Consider the following 21,237-nt stretch of genomic DNA (forward strand, 5'->3'; position numbering starts at 1 on the left):
AACTGAGCCACGCTCTGACCTGCCAACAAAAGAGCCTTCACCATCCTCCTCGTCTCTCTCTGCAGGAAAGTGGGGCTGAGGGTATATAAGGAAGGATGTGGATCATGAAACCAGCTGGAGGGAGCTAACCCCTCTCTGTAGTGTGGCCAGAAGCAAAAACACTCAGGTCTAATAGGGTCTGAAAATGCAAGGACCCTGTGCTTAGCTCTTCCAGTCTTTGGCCTTGATGGACTAGCAGCACCTTTCAGATTACTGCACAGCCTTCCAGAAACTACAGTCCATTGGTTTACAAACCACAAAAAAACAGCAATAAAAACACTGAGTGTGAATTGTACAAAAAAAACGTCTGAAATAAATCTAACTGGATGGTGGATAAACCATATACTGTAGCTACAAATATTTCTTGAATTTGGAAGTGGTCTGGAGATTTTCCACACTGAGGGTCAAAGCTAGCAAAAAGTACATGCAGTAATTCCACTGAGAATGGGATATCTCCAAGCATTTGTCCCAAATACACAAAGAAGATATTTTTTTTCAGATTATTTAAATCTAGTTTATATGTGATATCCTTTAGGAAAAAAAAATCATTACAGGAACTTTTGAATGTAATATTGAGTAATTCAGTAATGGATTTCATTCTGCTTATTGATCTAACACATTGATCTTAAGTTTAGGAAATGCCTTTGCATCTTGCACTTACTTCTGCAAATAACAGAGACAAGGCACCAACTATAAATCTGGAACCCTGACAAAGATCAGCTTTCTAAATTGGGAAGCGAGAATGACCTCAGCATCTGAGTCCCAGACACACCATGATTCCCGGGGCTTTGATGAATTTTAAGCTAAACCATGCACAGGTCTATTAGGATAACATAAACCAACAACGTATCCGAAAACAGATGAGGAGCCCCATCAAATTCTAGGTCGAAGAGCGCCTCCTAGTAGAAATGAGCTGCATGGCGAAATTTTGCTCGCATTTTTGCTTTAAGCAAACAAAAGGAAAGCAGACTCCTCATCCTGAGACTTAGACATATAATTTTGTGTATTATTTCTGTCTCAAAGATTGGGTCAAATAGCCATTCAAAATCCCTGAAAAAAAAAAAAAGACCAATTCCCTGTGTACTACCTGGTGTTCACTGGAGGCAGATCATCACTCTTATATCAGCAAGTTGCAACATGCCGACATTAATAACAGATCACAGTATTATTTCAGAAGTGCCATATGCAGAACACTTGTTTGGGATCCTTTTCAGAGTATTGCCCTAGCTACAGCAAATACCTGAAGGAGACACCCCAGGGTGCTTTTGCAATGAAGGAGCATGCAACCTTTGATAAAAGAATGTGTTTATTAGTGGAAATTTATTATTTTGGACACCTCTCACTAGGTCACATTTTGCAGTTGCAGGTTTTCATATCTTTTCTATATACCTGTGAGTATAGTAAGTTATATTCGTAGTGCTGTCATCAGTTTTGGACCTGCATATAGTACAGCCTCAACTTATTTCATCCATCCTGGTAGCTGCCATCGGAGCTGGAAAGGAAGTTTCTCCTGTGTTACCAGATCAGCGTTAGCAGAATAATGTTGCAGCACTTTCTTCTGAGCCATCCAGGACCACGCGAAAAGAAAAGCTGCAAAACTCACTTCATCACAACCTGGAAAGCGTCAGTTCAGGAAAACTTTCAATAAAGAAGGTTAAATTTTTCTCCAGAGTGGGAGAAGGATGGGATTTAACGTCCTGATGTATTCCCCACCTCTATAGCCTTGTCAAAAGGAAGACAAGTGGGGTCCCAAATGACTGGGGTTGATGGTTCCCATTCCTACTCTGCCCATGCAGGAGCATACCCACAGGCCATTCCTCACATACAAGAGGTGTACATACACACACACACAATTAAAATGGTTTACTTCTAAATGGCACAGTTGAGATAATATTGCTTTAAAACCCTTTTCTTTTTTCTTGGGGGGGGGAGGGGAGGTAAATTAAGTTCTGATCCCATTTTATATTCAGGAAAAACCTTTTAGCTTCAAAAAGACTAGATTCAGTATCCCAAGATTCATGTCAGTAACAATTAGCATCACATTTAAACAACCTGCACGTCAGCTTCCAGTCAAAGACGATAAAAAATAATCGGACAGTTCTTTTTCATTCGAATCTTGTTATCATCCATTTGGCCTACAGTTGAGTGTTTTCTATTTTCCTTAGATTATTAATAAAATTGGTCTTTTATTATAACAACTTGGAAACACTAATTGTTGTCACCGTCCATAAGGTGGAAAACATTTCATTAAGAACTTTTTAATCAATTTAGCAGAAGAAAATGAGGTAGGTAAGGAGCCATTTTTAAAATGAGATTTCCCTGTCCTTGAGCCACGTATCATCTCATGTTGTCAAAAAAAGAAAAGCCATGCTGGTCATCACCAATCTACCACACATTTCAGTTCTCTTCAGGAAAATGCTCTTGATTTGTTGGAAATGCGTCATGATTTATAGCAACCAACACAAGCATGCAGTGCTGATGGCATTTCTCATATAGGGTCTGCAAGGAAACCAGGGCATTAACCAAATCAAGAACTCTGTTGCCATTACTGACAGGTTTGTTAAGAGATCTAAACTCTCCAGGTTGTGAATTTGTGAAATGAGATGGGTGCGGTTGGCTGCAGCCTTGTTTAAGAGGAAGACAGGAGCAACGGTTACAAGGAAAAAGACATTTTCAATGAACAGAAAAACCTAACTAGATAACAATGCTTGAGAAGATAAGCACAGCAAAACTGAAAGATGTCAAGAAGAAAAACAGGGTTTGACGAGTGTGATGGACCAAGGACAAGTGTCGCTGTACCAGCTCCCAGGCCTCGCTGTCTCTCTCAGCTTGGGGCCAGCATCACCCCCAGGGGCAGCCTGGCCCTTTCCTCGCTTGCCACCCTCATCTGCCATCTGTTTTTCACTCCATTTCACCAAGACCATCCTCGAACTACCCGCAGCATCCTGACGCGGGCCAAGGAGCGCTGAGCAGAGGGGACGACCCCTTCCCTCTCCCCCATGGCTGTGCCCCACAGGGGCCCTTGCAATGTCGGGGCTCTGGGCAGAGCCACACGGGCAGACCTCTACGATCCCCCCATCCTTCTCCCATCCCCTTCTTCCACCCTCTGCTGGCACACAGGGCCGGGACACACCACCACCCCCCACGGCGCCATCTTCTACAATCGGGAAAACCCGCTCTGCTTCCGGGTCGCCGCGGGGAAGGCGGTGCAGGGGCAGGGCCAGCACCCCCCCGTGTGCCCCCCCTGTCCCTCCCTGTCCCCCCCGAGCCGGGGGTAGACCCAAGCCGGGGCCTCCCCGCCCCGCAGCCGCGGGGCCCGGCGCGGTCCCTCCCCGCGATGAGCTCAGCCCGGCGGCGCGCAGGGGCGGGCGGCCCCGGCCATGCGGAGCCAGGACGGGAGGAGGCGGCGGTGCCGGTGCCGGTGGCCGAGCAGGGGCCTGCCTAGGCTGCGGCGGGGCCCCATGGGCCTGGGGAGGCCGGCGGGCCCCCGGGGTAGGGTAGGGTAAGGGTCCGGGGGTGCCCCCCCCCCCCCCGCCCCGCCGCCATGTACACCTTCGTGGTGCGGGACGAGAACAGCAGCGTCTACGCCGAGGTCTCCCGGCTCCTCTTGGCCAGCGGGCAGTGGAGGCGGCTCAGGAAGGACAACCCCCGCTTCAACCTGATGCTGGGCGAGAGGAACCGGCTCCCCTTCGGCAGGCTGGGTAAGGGCTGGCTCGGCGTCGCCGTGCATGAGCAGGGCGCGGTGCTGTCGGGGTCCCCCTCCCCCCCCCCCCCCCCCGGCAGGGTGCGGCCACCGGGGTTTGGCAGCCCCCCGGCACCTCTGCGGGCAGGGTGTGCCCCATAGGGTCCCCCATAGCCTGGGAGGCATCGCCCGGCTGTCCCCTGGTGTCTCCTGGTCCCCTTGGCAGTGGCAGCAGCCCCTCGGTGAGAGCTGGCCCCCAGCCGTCTGTCTGCCGCCGGGCTCCTTGCCGCAGGGACCCCGTGGCCGCCCCAACCCGCATCGCCAAGAACAAAGGGGCAGCACCGGGGGTCTCCCTGCGGCCGCTTCCATCTCTGGAACAGGCTCTGTCTCAAAACCTGAAAACAGGCAGCCCCTGCTGGGGGCTGCTGCCCCTCATCAGGCCTCGAAGGATCGCCCTCCCCAAACTCCTGGAGGACAGCGTCTACGATGCCCCCCAAAATACCCAGCCCAGCCTGGGGGCTGTGGGGCGGAGGAGTGGGATGCTGGCAGCCGGGACTCGCACCCCGCTGCGGGACACTCCCTTTGTTTGGCTCCCCGCGTGTAGAGGACACTGGTCTCAGGGTCCCCGCCATCCCCAGGGCTGTCTGGGGGGTCACGTCACCCCCACTTCTGAGCATGCCTGCAGAAAAAACACTTGAGGCTTTTTTTTTGCTGTTCTTTGGGGGGTTTTGTCACTTGGTGCAGGATCATGGGGGACACAGCGGTGCCAGTGACATCCCTGTGCCTAGCACAGGGCAGGGAGGTTGCAGCGCTGAGCTCACACGTTAGGGGAGTGTTTCTGGGGTTTGAGGCTGCTGGGGAAACGTGTCGCAGCCAGCTGCACTGAAACCCTCATCCTGGAGCCGAGGATGTGCCTCTGCAGGGTCTTGGCGAGGGTGACAGCATGACTGGTCCCTGCTTGGGGCAGGGGGAGAGTTATTGTGGAGGCCGTGTGCATGTAAGGCCAGGGCACCCCCTCTTCTCCCCTGCTGCTTGTCCCCTTCTGCCAGCATGCATGGCCATGGCCGAGCAAGCCCTGGGAGCTTCCCTACGTGGGTTTGTCACCTGCCAGCCCTGCTGCCTGTCCCCTGCCCTACCAGACAGGGAAGAGCCCAGCAGCAGGGAAGGAGAGGGCCGTGCGCTGCCCACGAGCAGGGAGAGCCACACCAGGCGCTGGCAGCATTGTGGGGTGCGGCGGGGAGCAGAGATGCACTGTCATTGCCCGTGGCTGGTGGCGAGCTGCGAGGCTGGTGGGTGTCTGTGCAGAGTGCCAGCTGCTGGGCTGGCCCCGTGCTGGTTCCTCTCCCCCGCATGTCGGAGCAGGTTTGGGGTGAGGACGCCACTAACCCCAACACCGCAGGGTGTCTCCCTTCTGCAGTCCCAGCAGCTTGGGGGCAAGACTGCTTTTGCAGCCCCTTTCATGCAGTTCAAGCCCAGCACCACTTGGTCACCCCTGCTCTGTCAGATCGGTAAGTCAGCAGCTCCAGCACCACTCCCCCTGTCTCCACACGCGCTTGTGACTGGAAAGACCCCGACACATGGCAGTGCCATCTGGTCACCTCCCAGTGTCAGGGTGTTTGCGGGAGGCAGGGAAACCCTGGGAGAGGCTTGAGCAGTGAGGATGCTCACACGTGCTGCAGCCAGCCACAGCAAGCAAAGCTGGGCCCTAATGTGGAGGTTTGCATGCAGGGCCTGGGAGCAGCAGGCTTTGTCACAGAACCGGTGCAGGCCCTTCATGTGACCAGAACAGCATGCCCAGCTCAGGTCAACCTCTTGCTAACCCCTTCCACCCTAGAGAAGAACCCTGGGATGATGGAAGGGCTTCAGCAGGTCCCTCAGTATGTCTTATGACAGGATGCCTAAAAATTTTTTCTTAGAGAGGGGCCAACCTTTGGCACTGACTTCTTTAACCCATCCTCTTATAGCAGGAGCTGGTTGCCTGAAATCAGTAGATTAAGACAAAAAAACGTGGTTATTTTGGTACATCTTCCAAAAATCTGTACCTTCTCTGGAATCTCTTCCTAAAGCTGTCCCTCTGAGCAGCTGTTGCATGCAGGCTGGCTGGGTTGGGTTCTCCTAAAGGCTGTGCTTGAAACAGACACTGTTTCAGGGAGTTGCAGGGCTGTGTCTTCCAAAGGGCTAAGCTAGATCATGTGTCATGGGGGAGTGGTGGGAGTGCCACTGCTGCTAGCCGGCCGCAAGCACTTCTGCTGCACTCGCTGGTTTCCTACTTCTTGGGCTGATCGTGCCCTTACGCGGTGAGTGTCCGCATCTAAGCCTGTATCTTGCATAAAAACAGCTTGTGCTAAGGGGAGACAAAGGAGGAGCAGGCTGCAGAGGCCTGACAGAGCAGAAGATGCTGGGCTCTGCTGGCCACTGGAGGATCGCCGGTTCACTCAGTGCCTTGACAGCTTTTTAGCCCTGTTAAACCCACTGAGCAGACCTCGGTGTGCACAAGAACCTGTTTCCTTTCCCTCCTTGCTGGCCACCAGACTGCACATCACAGGCCACTGCTCCAGAGATGCTCAGCAAACCAACAGGGGCACTACCTCAGATGCCCTGGGAAGCAAGCAAAATCAGTAAGCTGGAAACAGGAAGAAATTTGAGAGTTTTTACTCATTTCTTTCAGTAAATTAGTGCGTGGCAGTGCTGACTGTACCTGGCTTTACAGATCTTTCAGCTGTTTTTCATACTTAAAGATGTGTGAATAAAATAATGAGCCAGGTCAGGGCCATGGTTTTGGGGTTGAAATAGACATTCACTGTCTGTGATCTCGCAGCTGTCTGGTCTTTAGGTTAATGTTTGCTCTGGGCCTTTTTTTCCAGGCAATTACTGCAGAGGGTAACTAAAACTCTGAATGCTGTTTCAGGGTCTAAATAACTCCCACAAGCATTTGTTTGAAAAGAGAAGGCAAAGATGCAAGTAACTGTCATGCTTGGGGGTCCCTCTGGTCCTAGGTCTCGCTTCAGACCAGAGTGGTTTTCTGTCATATTTTCCCTATGGATGTCAGTTGTCACTAGGGGGCCAGGTATTGCCTCAGGCATCGTTCACTTGTTGCACATCCGTGTTCTGGGGAAGGCTGTGTGCTGCTGCCCAGATCTGCATTACCCCTTGGGCCGTCAGTCTCTCGGTGTGACCATGGGAGGGACATTTGCAGTGGGATCTTCAACCTCAGAGCTGTTTGGACTTCGACTGGGCAGGAGGTTGGGGCGTGAGGCCTCCAGGGGTCCCTTCCCACTGCAGCTGTCCCAGGGGCATTCCTGCATACTGCCAGAGGGAAGCAAGGCTTTAGATCGTCTTTTAACATTTCCCAGCCCTTTATCTGAGCCTAAAGGGAATCCTGCTGTAAATGAAAAAAAAAAAAAAAAAGGTCATTTCCTAAGCTGTGATCTTTGTGTCATGGTGTACTTCCCTGCATCTTCCTACTGCAGTTAAGAGTAACTGAAAGCCTGGCTCTTAAAAAGTGCCACCAGCAAATGGAGAACATTTTTGGGTGGCTCTGACCGTTCCCAGTGTGAATTAGGAAATGGTTACTTTCTTTTGGAAAATGGAAGAGGCATGTTCAAAACAGACTTGAATAAAAGCATGTTTTTTCTTCCCTGATAGGAGGAAAATGCTGGAGCTGGTACCAGCTGAGAGTCTGTTTCTTTGATGGAGGGCAAGGAAACAACTTCGTTTTCTTCTCTACTGCACAGATCCTTTGCACTAAGCAGATGTTTTTCCTCCACTAATTGAGAAGTTTGCCTGACTTTTCTATTTTCTGTTGTAGGCCACGAACCCGGACTTGTGCAGCTGGTGAATTACTACAGGGGAGCAGACAAGCTGTGCCGCAAAGCATCCCTGGTGAAGTAAGGAATTCACTGAAATGTTTCATGGCATTGGTAGAAAATTTTCTTCTAACTGTTGGCAACTGCTGAACCTGTTCTAAGGGTATTTCACAGAACAGCTGCATTGGGGTGTCCTCACACGTGGTGTCTTCAGACTTCTGTGCTGGTCTAGGCAGATATCTGGGCGCACAATGACCTCTTTGTAACTTCAGGGGAAATGACATTTCCATTGAATTACATCTTCTTGAAACCATAGAGTGTATTGAATCAGACAGACAGGAGCTACAGATTAGAGCCAAATCAAAGAAAAAAAAAAACAACAAACCGTATCTGCTCTTTCTCCTTGTAGCTACTTAATTAAAACCTACTCCTCTCGTCCTCTGATTCATACAGCGATGAGGCACTAATATGCGTTTAGCTAATCAGATTTGTTGGTCAAGCAAATGTCTGGAGACATCTCGAGGAAGACCAGGCTCTGGGAGTTATTTCTACATGACCAGCTGTGCCACGGTCTCCTGGGGAAATGGGGGTGAGGTTTCATTGTAGATAACCCCGCTCCCTGTGCAAACTCTGCAGTCGTTAGGGCATCTTCATGTCAGAGCTCTTGGCGTCCTCCAAGCGTCTGATTACAAGTTAGTGTCTGTCCTGCCTCTTGCTGATGCAGTCTGTGTGCTGATCTGAGGCCAATCCTTCCCCTGCAAAGAACCTGGTCCCAAATGCTTTCTCTACAGTCGTGATGCTGTTTGTCAGGACGTTTTAAACAAGCATTCAGTGTGCTCCCCAGCTGGATTTCTCTGCAGCCCATGGTCTGGAGACAATCTTGAAAGCGCTTGCAGTTGTTTTTCTCTCCTGAAGGTTGGCTGACTTGTTGTACTGTGGGGTCAACCGTATATCAAGCCACTTATGAAACCAAGGGACCAGAAGTGACGTTCCTCTGACAGGGGAATCCCAGGGTGTCACTGACGGACTGCCATTTCAACAGAGAATGCACACAGATAGTCAGCACATGGTTAGCTCTGCTTTTGGCCTTCGGCAAAATGCAGAATGAGCATTCAAAGAGGCAGGCACCTCCCTGGACTCTGAAAGAAAACAGGCCTCAGCTCCACCGACAGGAGTTTGCTGGCATCTCTAGGCGTAACTGGTGGTAGGAGGGAGTATCTGCCAGAGGGAACAGAGACTGCATAATGCAAAGGGGATCCCAGGCACCTCAGAACAGGAAAAGTGTAGCTGTGTCCTTGCCTTCAGCCTGTTCCCAGTGGTCTCCATCCCCATCTGGGACGCCTGATCTGATCTCAGGGGGAATGGGGTCACAAGCTGAGCAGTAGCCCAGAGAGCATTACTGCTCTGGCTTCCCCTTTGCCTGCTGTTATCACAGCTTCCTTCCTGCCCTGTTTTCGTGGTAGCAATCACGCCTCCTCAGTGGCCTCGTGCAGAGATGGTGTAGAGAACTCACTACAAGCTCTGATTACATGGAAACTTCTTTACTGATTGCTTCGTGATATCTAAAGCACAAAATATTTAACAAAAGCTTGCAGGTCTGGTTCAAAGAGAAGTGCATTGTTGCAGCTTGGGGTTGCCATGGTCTCTTTAAAAAGACCCTAATTTCGATGGTCTAAAGAGAATATAATTATTTAGTACAGGCTGTCTGTAAGATGCTATTCATCACCAGAGCCCAGTTAATTATGACTTGTACTTAGGAAATTATGTCCTCATGGGTCACTCTGGAGATTAACAATGTGGAGATTAACAGCCTGTATCTCTTCACCCAGGCTAATCAAGACAAGCCCTGAGCTATCAGAGTCCTGCACGTGGTTCCCCGAGTCCTATGTGATTTACCCAACAAACCTGAAGACCCCCGTGGCCCCAGCACAGAATGGAATTCGCCATCTCATAAACAACACAAGGACAGATGAGAGGGAAGTCTTCTTGGCAGCTTACAACAGGCGGCGGGAAGGCAAAGAAGGCAACGTGTGGATCGCCAAGTCCTCAGCTGGTGCCAAAGGTTCGGTTTTCAGCAAAATGAGCCACCTTCTCATTATTCCTTACCCCTTACTTGATCAATAGAGTCCTGGGGCTTGGCTGAGCCCAGCTAAAATTTAGCCCATCTGTGAATGGCTTCGCCTACCTAATCCATGCCAGTCATGCCACCATAGGGCTCTCCTTTTTTGGTGGCATCAGGCTCCTGACAGGAATTAGGACATGGATGGCAGTGAAATAACTCCCCTTTTTTCTAGTCACGCACCTCAAAATACAAGAATGTTTGGTGCTGGGGGAAGGCAGCGGGGACCAGCAGGCCAGGGGAATGTGGACTGCAAGAGATGGGGGGCATAACAGGATGTGGGGAGGAGGGCAGTGGAGAGGAGAGCAGTCCTCCAGGACAGTGGCAAGCATTTCCATGCTGCAGCCAAGCCTGATTTCAGCTGTTTTCAGACCATTGCTTGTCTTCCACCCAAACCCAAATACCTGGTGCCAGTGTCCCTCCCATGATCACACTGAGAGCTGTGAGCGCAGTGTATCCAAATTACATCCAAGCCCTGGGCAGCCCCAAGCAGAGCAATGCAGTACCTGTATTTCTCTTCCATTTGAATAAGGCAATAGATACCTAGGTGGTAACGTGCCCTTCCTTTTTCCAGGGTCATTGCACAGCTTGGTGTACAGAAATAATGAGCTATTAGGAAGATAGAGCTGGACACAGCTATGAATGTAATGCTTTGGTAATTATCCTATCTGCCAGTTACAGCAGTATCATTGGCACGCTGTCAGAATTTCATTATGAAAACTCGCCTTGCTGTGTGCGCAGACCCCAAGTAGCAGAGCCCTGCCCATGGAAAGACCTGGTCTTTTCAAAGAGAACAGGCCCACAAATATTACTCATATTTGCAGAGTCACTTTTGAAGCAGTTTTACAAAAATCATCAGGAAACGTGAAAGCCAGAGGTGGCTGCAGGGAGGCTGGGTGGTACAACTCATTCGTGCAGGCTTTCCTCACTGCTCTGCTTTCATGGCTCTGTTACCGAGAAGCATCAGAAGAGTATGTGTATTTTCACCAAGGAGGAAGGGAGATGAGTCCTTTCGTCGTGCCACTGATGGGAAATGTGTCTGTGCAGTGTAACTGTCTGGCAAAGAATCAGTCTGGAAAACTGAAAAGGCCATGGCTGTTATTCAGTGCAGCATGGGGAGGTTTAAACTCTCCACATACTTTATTCAAGCGTGATCCCATCTTCTTTTCTGCATTAAAGCAAAGTAACTTTTTGTATTCATCACTGTGCTGCAGAACTCAGGATGGGAATTAAAGTGAAAAGGGAGCCTCGTGTTAATCTTCTAGAGAGAAGTTTAAATATCTGGGGATTACTTCTGATGAAGCAGAAAGCTTGTCAGCATTAATTGGCCAGGCAGCTTCAGTTCAGAGACAGCCCCTGATTCAAGAGAGTTCTAGGAGAAGCTTGGTTGTCCATCAGTAAAGGTTTAGGATGTCCTGACTTAAAAGTTAAGAAATGTTCATCTGTTGCCAGAGATTTTGGTGTCGTCTTTGAGAACAGAGACAGTGGCCCCACATAAGCTGCTTTGCTGGTTGCTGACTAGGTGCACAGTTAAGCTAACCACCCCCTCAGTTCACCGGCTGTCCAGCACAGAACTGATGCCTGCTGACTTTCCCACTGCAGCAGCTTTACTTAAAGAGATGTTGTTTCCTTTCTTTCCCATGTGATGTACAGCACTGTGATACACCATAGGTACACCAACGCAAGTGTCTGACTGGCTCTGCTGTGATCAGGGGACTAAAAATCTTGTTTCCCCCTCCCTCCCCCCCCCCAGATAAAATGGGGGAGGAAAATATTTGATGAAAGCACTTCCATGTGGTTTGAGGACACTGAGAAGGGTAGGGCATTGGTGGGGCTGGGAAGCTGGTGATTCACAGGTGTGCTCTAAACCAGTGTTGTCCTAATGGTGCCCCATTGAAGCGCATTTGTTTCTTTCCACTCAGTATTTCCTAAAAAAAAAAATCAGCACAAAATTAAGAGTAAATTATCAGCTTTAGTCTAAAAGGTTAATTAAATGCTTAACAACAGGCCATAGTGCCAGAGAGGTGTTAGATAATTTTACCTGAGCTGGTTTATCCTTCAGTGGCACTGTGCCATCCTTTTATCAAATCCCAGAAGGGATCTGTTCTCACTTCATTGCTCTGCAACAGTGATTTCATGTCTGGACTCTTGCAAGAAATGAACAGTGATAGCTTCAGCCAAAATGTAGCAGTATTTAAAAGACACATCTAAATTCTTTAATGAAGAGTTTCCATAGAAGGGGGAAACACTGACTACTTGGTGAGCATTTTGAAATAGTTCTTTTCCTAATTCAGCAGTGATTTCAATAGTACCTTAAATGGACTCAGTGAGCTGGGGAACACTGTTTGCATATCTGGTTCTGACAGACAGAAAAGCCAGGCAGGGTAAGAAAGTCTTAGTATAGAATGAAAACAAACCTCCCTCCCCAAAGAAACAAAATAAAGAAAAATCTCACAAACTGCCAAAGCCCCTTCTCTTCAAACTGCTGAAAAACAGGGAAAAGCAAAAGAAAATTTAAAAAGTGCTAAATGCCCCTCCCTGCCAAGCCCAGCTGGAAAAAAAACATGCCAGAAAAGAAAATCAAATCCTCCAAACAAAGCAGCTGCCTCACTTCTTGCCAAGGTCCCTGACTGCTCTGCGTCTACTCACACCTAAATAGCCATCCCCTGCAGACAGGCCCCAGGCAGACCATGCCATCTCAGTACCCTTGGTTTCCATTTGCGTTAGCTCCAGCTGGAGGGGAACCAAATGTCCTATGGCATGGAAAAGGGGAGATACCTCTGCCGATTTATTGCATGACACTGAGCTAACATGACATAGCTCAGGCACCGGGCTGCCCTGGGGCCATGGGTTCTCATGTGATGCTTGTTCTTCCATGGGAATGATCCACAGCCCACTTGGGGCCGGAAAGAGCTCCAGCAAAGATCCTCCACGTGATTTTTTCTTTATCTTTCTGTGTCAGGGGAAGGGATCATGATTTCTTCAGAGGCTGGAGAGCTCCTGGACTTTATCGATGAGCAGGGACAAGTGCATGTGATCCAGAAATACCTGGAGAAGCCTCTTCTTTTGGAGCCAGGGCATCGCAAGTTTGACATCAGGTAACCTTTTCTGCCTGGCTTTTGTAATACCGGTTTGCATTTCTGTGTAGTTTCTTTTTAAGCCACTGAGACTTGAGTTTGTTCTCTTGCCCCCTAGGAGCTGGGTTCTCGTGGATCATCAGTATAATATCTACCTCTACAGAGAGGGTGTCCTGCGGACCTCTTCCGAACCATATAACAGTGCTAATTTCCAGGACAAAACCTGCCACTTGACCAATCACTGCATTCAGAAGGAATATTCCAAAAACTACGGACGGTATGAGGAAGGGAATGAAATGTTCTTTGAGGAGTTCAACCAGTATCTGATGGATGCCCTAAACACAACGCTTGAGAATAGCATCTTACTGCAAATCAAACACATAATAAGGTAACCGGCTGCCAGTTGTACAGGGGTACCTAACCCTTCAGTGACAGGGAATCTGTATGAACACAACTGAACAGACTGATGGACAAGAGAAGGGGTTGATTTGCATGAATTGGGGGTTGTGACCCAGCGGTAAATTAAAGATAAATCCAGAAACACCTCAATGTCATTGCTTAGTGAAAAAGCAGATAAGGGACTCTATAGATGCGGTTCTCTGAAGGGTAGGTGTCAGTGTGTGCGCATTTTTCTGGCCGTTTCTGGAGGAGAATGGAGTGAGCTTTAGCCCAAGCAGAGCCAGCTAGCACTATCAGCTACTTCCTGGGCACTGAGGAAATTGCCTGGAGAGATCGTGGCACTGCAGAGAAACCAGGTCTTGAAGAAGTGATCCTCCACGGCAGAGTTTTCTTTGCAAACCCCCCATTGCTGTTACACCAAAATGACATGACACGATCTTTGAGGGTCTCAGTGGCAAATGAGCTCTGAGTGGCAGTTCCCTGGGGGCCTGGTGCAGCTCTTCGTGGCTCTGCCTTCTACTTCAAGCTCTAACTGCAGATCCTCTTTTTCCACTTGCCTAATCTAGTGGTGAGGGTGGATGCTGCTCTCCCACTCTTTGGGTGTTAACTCAGGGCTGTCTCAGGGATTTTGGACTGTCCACGTATGTTTTGATGTTTGCAGGGACCTGGTTGCCACGATGTGTGTTGGATATAACTTGTAATTTAGGGGCTGGTAAAATGACACCCAGATACCAGGCACAAGGCAGGCCTGATGGGGCTGCAGGGGGGCACTGCCTGCTTGTTTGCTTGTCAGTGTCAGAAAGCGTTGCCCCATCCACTTGATGCCCCAAGCGGTCCCAAGGTAATGGGGGAGCCCTCCGCTTACCTGCACCATGCACATGCCTTCAGAAGCTGCAGTGCAACCAGTGTGCCCGCAGGGCTTTTAATCTCATGTTTCTGTTTTTCCCATCACAGAAGCTGCCTTATGTGTATAGAGCCTGCAATCAGCACAAAGCATCTTCACTACCAGAGCTTCCAGCTCTTTGGCTTTGACTTCATGGTTGATGAGGAGCTGAAAGTCTGGCTCATAGAAGTCAACGGGGCTCCAGCTTGTGCCCAGTGAGTAGTCAGTTTCTGTAATACATTTGCGATGCCACCATTCACGTGGCTCACACAAAACTTGGACGTATCCCAACTCCAAGTGAAAAAGGTGGAAGAAAGTGAATGGAAGAGGGCTTTCCCATGCAAATCCATACCAGATACTCGATTTCTGGACAACTGGATTTGAATGTAACTTGGGTTGTTTTTATTGACACTGTGGGGTATGTTGCAGAATTAATGCCTTGGGGCTCAGGTGATTCCTCAGCCTCTCTTGTGGAGCCAGCGGTGGATGGTCTTCACCTGAACACAATAAATGAGTAGCATTAAATGCAGCAGCTGGAAGTGGGTGACTGAATTTGCAGGCAGTAGGACCCCAGAGCGCAGTGTAGATGCCCCAGAAATTGGATCAAAGCCCCTGCCAGCCAAGGGGAAGCTGGGACAGCCAGGCAACCCTGGCCATGAACATCTCTGCATAGGCACTGTATTACGGAGGCGCTGTATTATGCGATTGAGACGACTGGAAGACTAGAAATCTTTGCTAAATAGGCATCTTTATTATATACAAACACAGCAGAACAGAAGTTCTACATTATCTGCATTACTGTATCGATCATATTTTTTTTCACATACATATCAATGTGTTATATATTATAATAATATGTATGTTATTATATATGTTATAGTATGTCAACTAATCTGCATTAAATGTAGATTAGATTAGGTCATCACTAATACTAGAGAAGAAATACAGGGCCAACCTACCAGGCAGCCCAGTCATCAGCCTTTTCAGGGCTAGTCTAATTTATAGCACCCATATCACACAATTCATATTTAAAAGTCAAAAATTGTCTGCTGAAAGCAGTAACATACTCAGGAGCTGAAAAAGCATCTTACTAGTAAGTATCCCCGGCTGCAAGGGTGGCATTATTATTTCTAGTAAAGACAGCTTTGGCACTAGAAGTGTCCCATATGCCAGCACATTCAGTGAGGTTACACGTGTATTTCCTCCAGCAGAAAACAAAGCTGTTGTTAACTCATTTCTCAAACACCTTGTCTCTCTTCTGCCTAATCCTGCTTTTTGTGAACCTTGCCCTGATGAAACCCTTCCAGCCCTTCTGGGGGAGTCCTGTGAAATCTCTGTGCCTGGCTCACAAGTTAATATACACGCTTGCACCCCATTGCAACATTTCATCAAACCATGCATAAATCAAAGAAATCCCTCTGGGGTGCATCCCCACTTGTACAGGGTCTGTTGTGATAATCACAACTCCAGAGCTGGGAGACTGGTACAGGGGGTGCTTAGCTGTTGTCTGCCCCCATGCATCGTGCAGTGACTCAAGTCTGGGCCCTGAGGATGTGGAGACACTGCTGAGGAGCTTGTTCTGACAGTGAACTGAGAGAAATGGGTTTTATGGTCCCGTGCAGCAAGGAGCAATGTTGGGAATGGGAGCATTGTTGAGAAAGAAGACAGTTGCTGGGGTAGGAAGGGAGGATACCAGGACGTGCCAGCCTCATCTGATTTGCCTCCCTGGAGCTACCTGTAACAGCAGCAGGATCTTGTAGCTCCCCCTGGGAAAACACATGCCTATGTATGAGTAGGTTGGGGGCCCACTGGTTTGGCCTGCTCGGGCATCTTACTCTGTCTCTCTTGTCTCTTAGGAAGCTGTATGCAGAACTCTGCCAAGGAATTGTGGATGTAGCCATCTCTAGCGTTTTCCCGCTCGCTGACACTGGGCAGAAGATGAGCCAGCCACCATCAATCTTTATCAAGCTGTGATGACCACGGGAATGCGTCTGCTGTGCATAGGGAGAGACTGCACCCACTGGGTCAGCACTGTTCGATGGCGTATCTCAGTATCATGCCAAAAAGTGATAGGGACAGACTTCTTTTTTTGTTCTGGAAAATCATGGGGAAAAACAACAAAACAGGCACCCACATAGAGCAGCGATCAGCCAGAGCTGCTGAGACAATTCTGCCTGCATTCACCAAAATCCACTTTAGAAACAGCTCATGTGACTTTGATATCTGAAACAAATCTCTCTGGGAGAACAGCAAAGCAACCTTAAGATGAAACCCCAACAGGGATACTATAATACTGTATTAGCTCCTCCTTTTCTGTAGAGATAACATTGTGGGTTTTTTTTAAGGCGATTGAGTGAAGAGTACGATGGTCTTCTGGGACATCGTAGTTGGAAAGTTTTCCTCCTCCCGCTGTGTTTCTTCTTTCCTCACCCACTGCATAATTAGTGCCTTAGCTCAGCTCCAAATAGGTGACTCCTTTCCCTTGTTCCTGCTCTTTTCCATAGAAAGGAACAAGATCTCTTGCATCACAGGATGCATAAAACCAGGAACACTGAGAATTCAGTTTCCTGAGGTCATTTCAAAGCTGGCTGGCTGAACACCCAGGCAACGACTGGCAAGGACGCTGTCAGAAAGGGTGCTGAACTGCAGGCGGTGAATTAACCCAAGCAGGGAAGGCAGTTTGTTTGTTTATAGTTATCCCTTTTCCTAATGAGATTTGAATCAGTTTCAATCCAAGTCTGGTGCAGTTGGATTCTGTTTGAAACAGGTAGAGAGACTCCCCTTGGGACTCACCTGCAGCCTATAGGATTTCTAGCACCATTTCTGTGCTAGGAGTGTTTTGAATAGCTGAAACCCAATCTACTCAGCTTCTTCTGAGACAATGCAGTGAATTTAGGCTCTTCTCTCAGCTTTCACCTTACCACCTTTGAGGCTTGAACCTGAAACCTTTCAACCCAAATGATTTTTATCCTGTTTGATCCAGCCAATTTGATCCTCCCCCATTTTACAAATACTGTAATTTTCTACCCTGAACACAGTCCACAGCTCAGTCGCAGCAAGGAGGAAGATGGGTGAGATGTTCTAGACCAGGAGGGAGATTCCTTGTGTATAGGTTTGCCACACAGCTGGGGCAGGCTGATATTTTTGTGGGGAAGTTAAATTCCTTGAGGTCCCTGAATTTCAGAGCTAACATCTACTTTGAGTATAACCTAAATCCCTGGCATGCCACCCATCTTGTGAAGTTCATCTGAATTTTCAGTGTAAGCCAGCACACCCCTCCTAAAGTAAAGCTCTCTGCAGAGCACAGCAGCATTTCTAGCAGCAGCTGGCTTTGTGAGTGGTGTCTGGCCTGTGCCGTGTCCCAGATTTTTATACAGAGAAGCAAAGTTCAACAATTAGATCTCTGTTCAAGAGGCTACTGTGGTGTCTGCAAAGAACTGAGTGCTCACAGAGTGCATGTTAAAGCTCATTTGTACAATGGTGGTACTGGGTTTGGGGATTCTTTCCTTGTTGCACACGATGTGTGGATGTACCTTAGCTCTGAGGTTACGTGGTTCAAAACATGGTTCAGGGCGGATTGTGCCTGCATGAGCAGCACAGAACCAGTTCCTGGCGAGGAGGAAAGGAGATAGATTGCTTGATTGAGATCCTCACATACTGCATAGGAAACCATCATGGAAAACTGCAGCTCTGGGGATTTGAATTGATTGCAGCAGGAGAGCAGACTGTGCAGCTGAGGTCAGAGCTCTGTTCTGCTGCCTCTGGCAGGGAGAGATGGTTGGCACAGAAATAAACTGGTTCCTGTTACCCAAAATAAACAAACAAGAAGAGATCGTGGAGGTTACAAGTTTCTTGCTGCCTGTGTGTAAGTGGGACGTGAGTCAAGCAGTGGGATTTCTCCCTCGAAAGATCCTGGAGTTGTGATGGACTCATCTCTGCTCATGACCGAGATTTGAAAGGTCTTCCTGCCAGCCTAGAGCTCTGTAAGGAGACGATCCTGCCACTTTTCTGGAGACAGAACTGAAGTGTCCAGGCCTCCCTAGAAGAAGATATTTTGATCATGGTGTAATGGGACGGACATTCTTTGCAACATGCTGTGAATCCACACGTGGCACTACTTCACACAAGGATGCTCAAATCCAAGAGGGAACAGAGTGCTTAGCAAAACCCAGCAGAAGCATTGCAGAGAGGAAGCATCCCAAAAAGCCACACAAACACCTCTGGAGCTGTAAACACGCTGAAGTGCTGTGTGGATCAGCATCTGCACAGCATGTGACAGGCACAAGGTGCACTGGTGCACTCTGAGAAGTGACAAGGAGCAGGAGCATTTTAATATGTGAAAACAGGGCTTTTTTTTCCTCTGCTGCGTGCAGAAGAGGCCTGGACTGTGAGTGCTAGTGGGTGGGTTTCTTTCTAGAGAGATCCCAAATGCCAGGTCTGGCCTCTGACTTTGGACCTTGGGTGTATTCCGAAGAGGTGCTGTGAACTCTTCAGTTCATGAGTCAGGAGGCAGTGGGGAAGTAGTGAATCATAAGCTGGTAGAGAGAGGGCTATAGGAGGAGGACTGGTTGGGTTTTAGTAACCTTATGGTGGCACATAGGCATCAAAACTTCCATGCAGACCGGGCAAAGCGTAGTGGTAGCACTCCAAAGTAAAAAAGTAGGCCATGATGGCTGTTTAACTCAGCTTGCAAAGCTGACAGTTCACCACATCTCCATTGGCATTTCCAGGGTATCTTTAAATTAGCTTAACCTAACATGAGCTTAAAAATACTTCCCCCCCCCCCCCCCCCAGCAAAGGCAGGATCAAATAGCAGTCACCCTGGTCCTGGATGTACATGAGGTGACAGGACACATTGCACTCTCTCAAGCTCTAGAGCAGCCCAGAGCACAGCTGCTAAGTGCGTGAAGTGAGAAAAAAATTTCCCCATCATAAAGAAATGAAAAACGCACCAGCCCTGGGGCACTAAACCCATCTTTCTTTTCCACTCAAAAGGGAAATTCAAAAATCAGATTGTTCCCTTTCTTAGTGTACAGGTCCATGCTGAAGTAGTGGCATGAGGCCAGGAAAGCAGCCTGGATGCAGGAGAAAGCAGCGGCCTTCACTGGAGCAGCTGATAAAGCCAGGAGAAGTACTGACTCAGGAACCTCTGCCAAACTCCAAGGCCTTTTCTTCCCCCCTGTTGCATCTCGGGTTGCGTTGTGGTACGTCACCAACTGGCTATTAGTGCTGCTCAGCTAAAACCAGGGCTTCGACTTGATGGTAGAGCCGTGACCACAGGTGATGCAGCTGTTTATAACCTGCCCTATCAACTGGGTTTCGGGGAGATAGTGATTCAGGGACACTAATCATCGGTAGGTTTGCTGAATTCTTAAAAATAAGCTACAGCCTCAGGAGGAAAATGGCAGGTACTGTTTGTGACTACCACCTGCCCTCAAAGCATTCCTCGAGGTAGAGCACAGAGGTAAATGACAGAGGACAGACAGCATAGTGCCTAAGGTCTTGTCCAATATATTAGCCAAGCATATATTAGATGTGTGTACGGCTGAGGCCTGAGTGTTGCAGCCGTGGGTGCATCTTGCAAGTGATGCTTACAAACCCTCGTGAGACTTTCTTTTTTTAGAAAAATGCAAAAAAAAAATGTGTTCTACCTTATTCCAGCTAAAAGGTCGATAGAAAAGGTCTTGCCCTCTTTCCTAAGCTTTTATAAAGGATGGTGCTGGGTTTCAAGAAGATACCTGCCATACTGCAGAATGTCTCTAGTCTTAGCTCTGTCCCTTCCTGTGGGCTACGAAGGATTTCAGACCCAGGTGCTCTGGTGGGTTTCCAGCAGGGTCTGGTCCAGCTGGGCCCTGGGTTTCAGTTAATTCCCCAATCACTTGTCTCATGCCAGGTTAGTTGTGACTGCCATGCAACTGCTGTTGTGCTCCCATGAAATCCAGCGGCCAGCTGCAGCCCACAAAAAAACTCTGGAGAAGCCTAAGAAGGACTCAGCAGCCATTTCACCCGGCTTCTGCACCCCGTTGTGACTGACGCCCTTCAGGACTGCTTGCATGTCCCTGGTCTCAGCATTTCATGTTCTCCACGTGCAGCTGTCCCCCCGGGGAGCCCTGCTGTGCCGTCCGTGGGTTAGTAACCATGTCTCATTACCCATGTCAGCTCCCACAGGCCACGGAGAGCGGCGGCGGTGCTGGCCGCTCCCACGTCAGCATGCGCGTGTGGGGCCGGCGGGGCTCCCTGTCCCACGCTTCTCCAGCAGCTGCGTCCACGTCTGTCCTCGGCCACCATTAAACGAGCTGATCTCATGGGCTGGCGTCTTTCCTTGGGGCAGCCTGCCCTCCGTCATGGGTGGGCACGGGGAATCATAGAATCATATAATATCCTGATTTGGAAGGGACCTACAAGGATTATGAAGTCCAACTCCTGGCTCCACACAGGCCTACCTAAAATTGTCACACAGAGTCACAGAATGATTGAGGTTGGAAGGGACCTCTGAAGATCACCTAGTCCAACCCCTCTGCTGAGCAGGATCACCTAGAGCACTTTGTGCAGGATGGCATCTAGGCGGGTTTTGAATATCTCCAGAGAAGGAGACTCCACAGCCTTTCTGGGTAACCTGTTCCAGTGCTCTGTCACCCTCACAGTAAAGAAGTGCCCCCTCATATTGAGCCAGAACGTCCTGTACTTCAGTTTGTGCCCATTGCCTCTCGTCCTGTCACTGGACATAACTGAAAAGAGACCGACTCCATCCTCTCGCCGCCTTCCCCTCAGATATTTATACACATTGATGAGGTCTCAGGTGGTTTCGGTTGGAAGGGGCCTTAAAGACCACCCATTTCCAAGTAGGACACCTCGCACTGCACCAACTCCCCCAAACGGGAAGCAACGCAGGGGGGGCAAACAGCGCTGAGGCAGTGATGTGTGGGGCGCGCGTGTGTGACGTGCTGGCCTGATGGCACTCGTGGCGTGGGCAGGGCGTGCCGCCCGCACGCCTGCACCTCACAGATAAGCACCTCACAACTCCTCCGGCACCCACACGCGCGGAGTGTCGGGGAGCCCAATCTTTTTGTGGGGCTGGAGGGGGGCGAGGCTTGAGGCTTGAGGCTTGGGGAGCGGGGGGCGCGCGCGCGTGGGGCCAGCACGTGGCGGTGGCTGCCGCAGCGCCCCCTGCTGCTGCTGCTACCACTGCTGCTACTGCTGCTACTGCTTCCAGCGCTGCCGCTGCCCGCCCC

General features: G+C 49.4%; 1 protein-coding gene across 1 annotated transcript; it reads left to right on the top strand.

The window, feature by feature from the left end:
• The first annotated feature begins 3,403 nt into the window (after positions 1 to 3,403).
• On the top strand, positions 3,404 to 20,310 carry TTL (tubulin tyrosine ligase). Its single transcript, XM_035561293.1, has 7 exons — positions 3,404 to 3,740; positions 7,530 to 7,608; positions 9,357 to 9,589; positions 12,609 to 12,744; positions 12,842 to 13,111; positions 14,077 to 14,220; positions 15,862 to 20,310. The coding sequence occupies exons 1-7, from the start codon at positions 3,584 to 3,586 to the stop codon at positions 15,977 to 15,979; spliced, it is 1,137 nt and encodes a 378-aa protein (XP_035417186.1). The 5' UTR covers positions 3,404 to 3,583; the 3' UTR covers positions 15,980 to 20,310.
• The last annotated feature ends 927 nt before the right edge of the window (positions 20,311 to 21,237 follow it).

Source organism: Cygnus atratus, chromosome 3 (assembly GCF_013377495.2).
Source record: "Cygnus atratus isolate AKBS03 ecotype Queensland, Australia chromosome 3, CAtr_DNAZoo_HiC_assembly, whole genome shotgun sequence".
NCBI classification, from domain to species: Eukaryota; Metazoa; Chordata; class Aves; order Anseriformes; family Anatidae; genus Cygnus; species Cygnus atratus.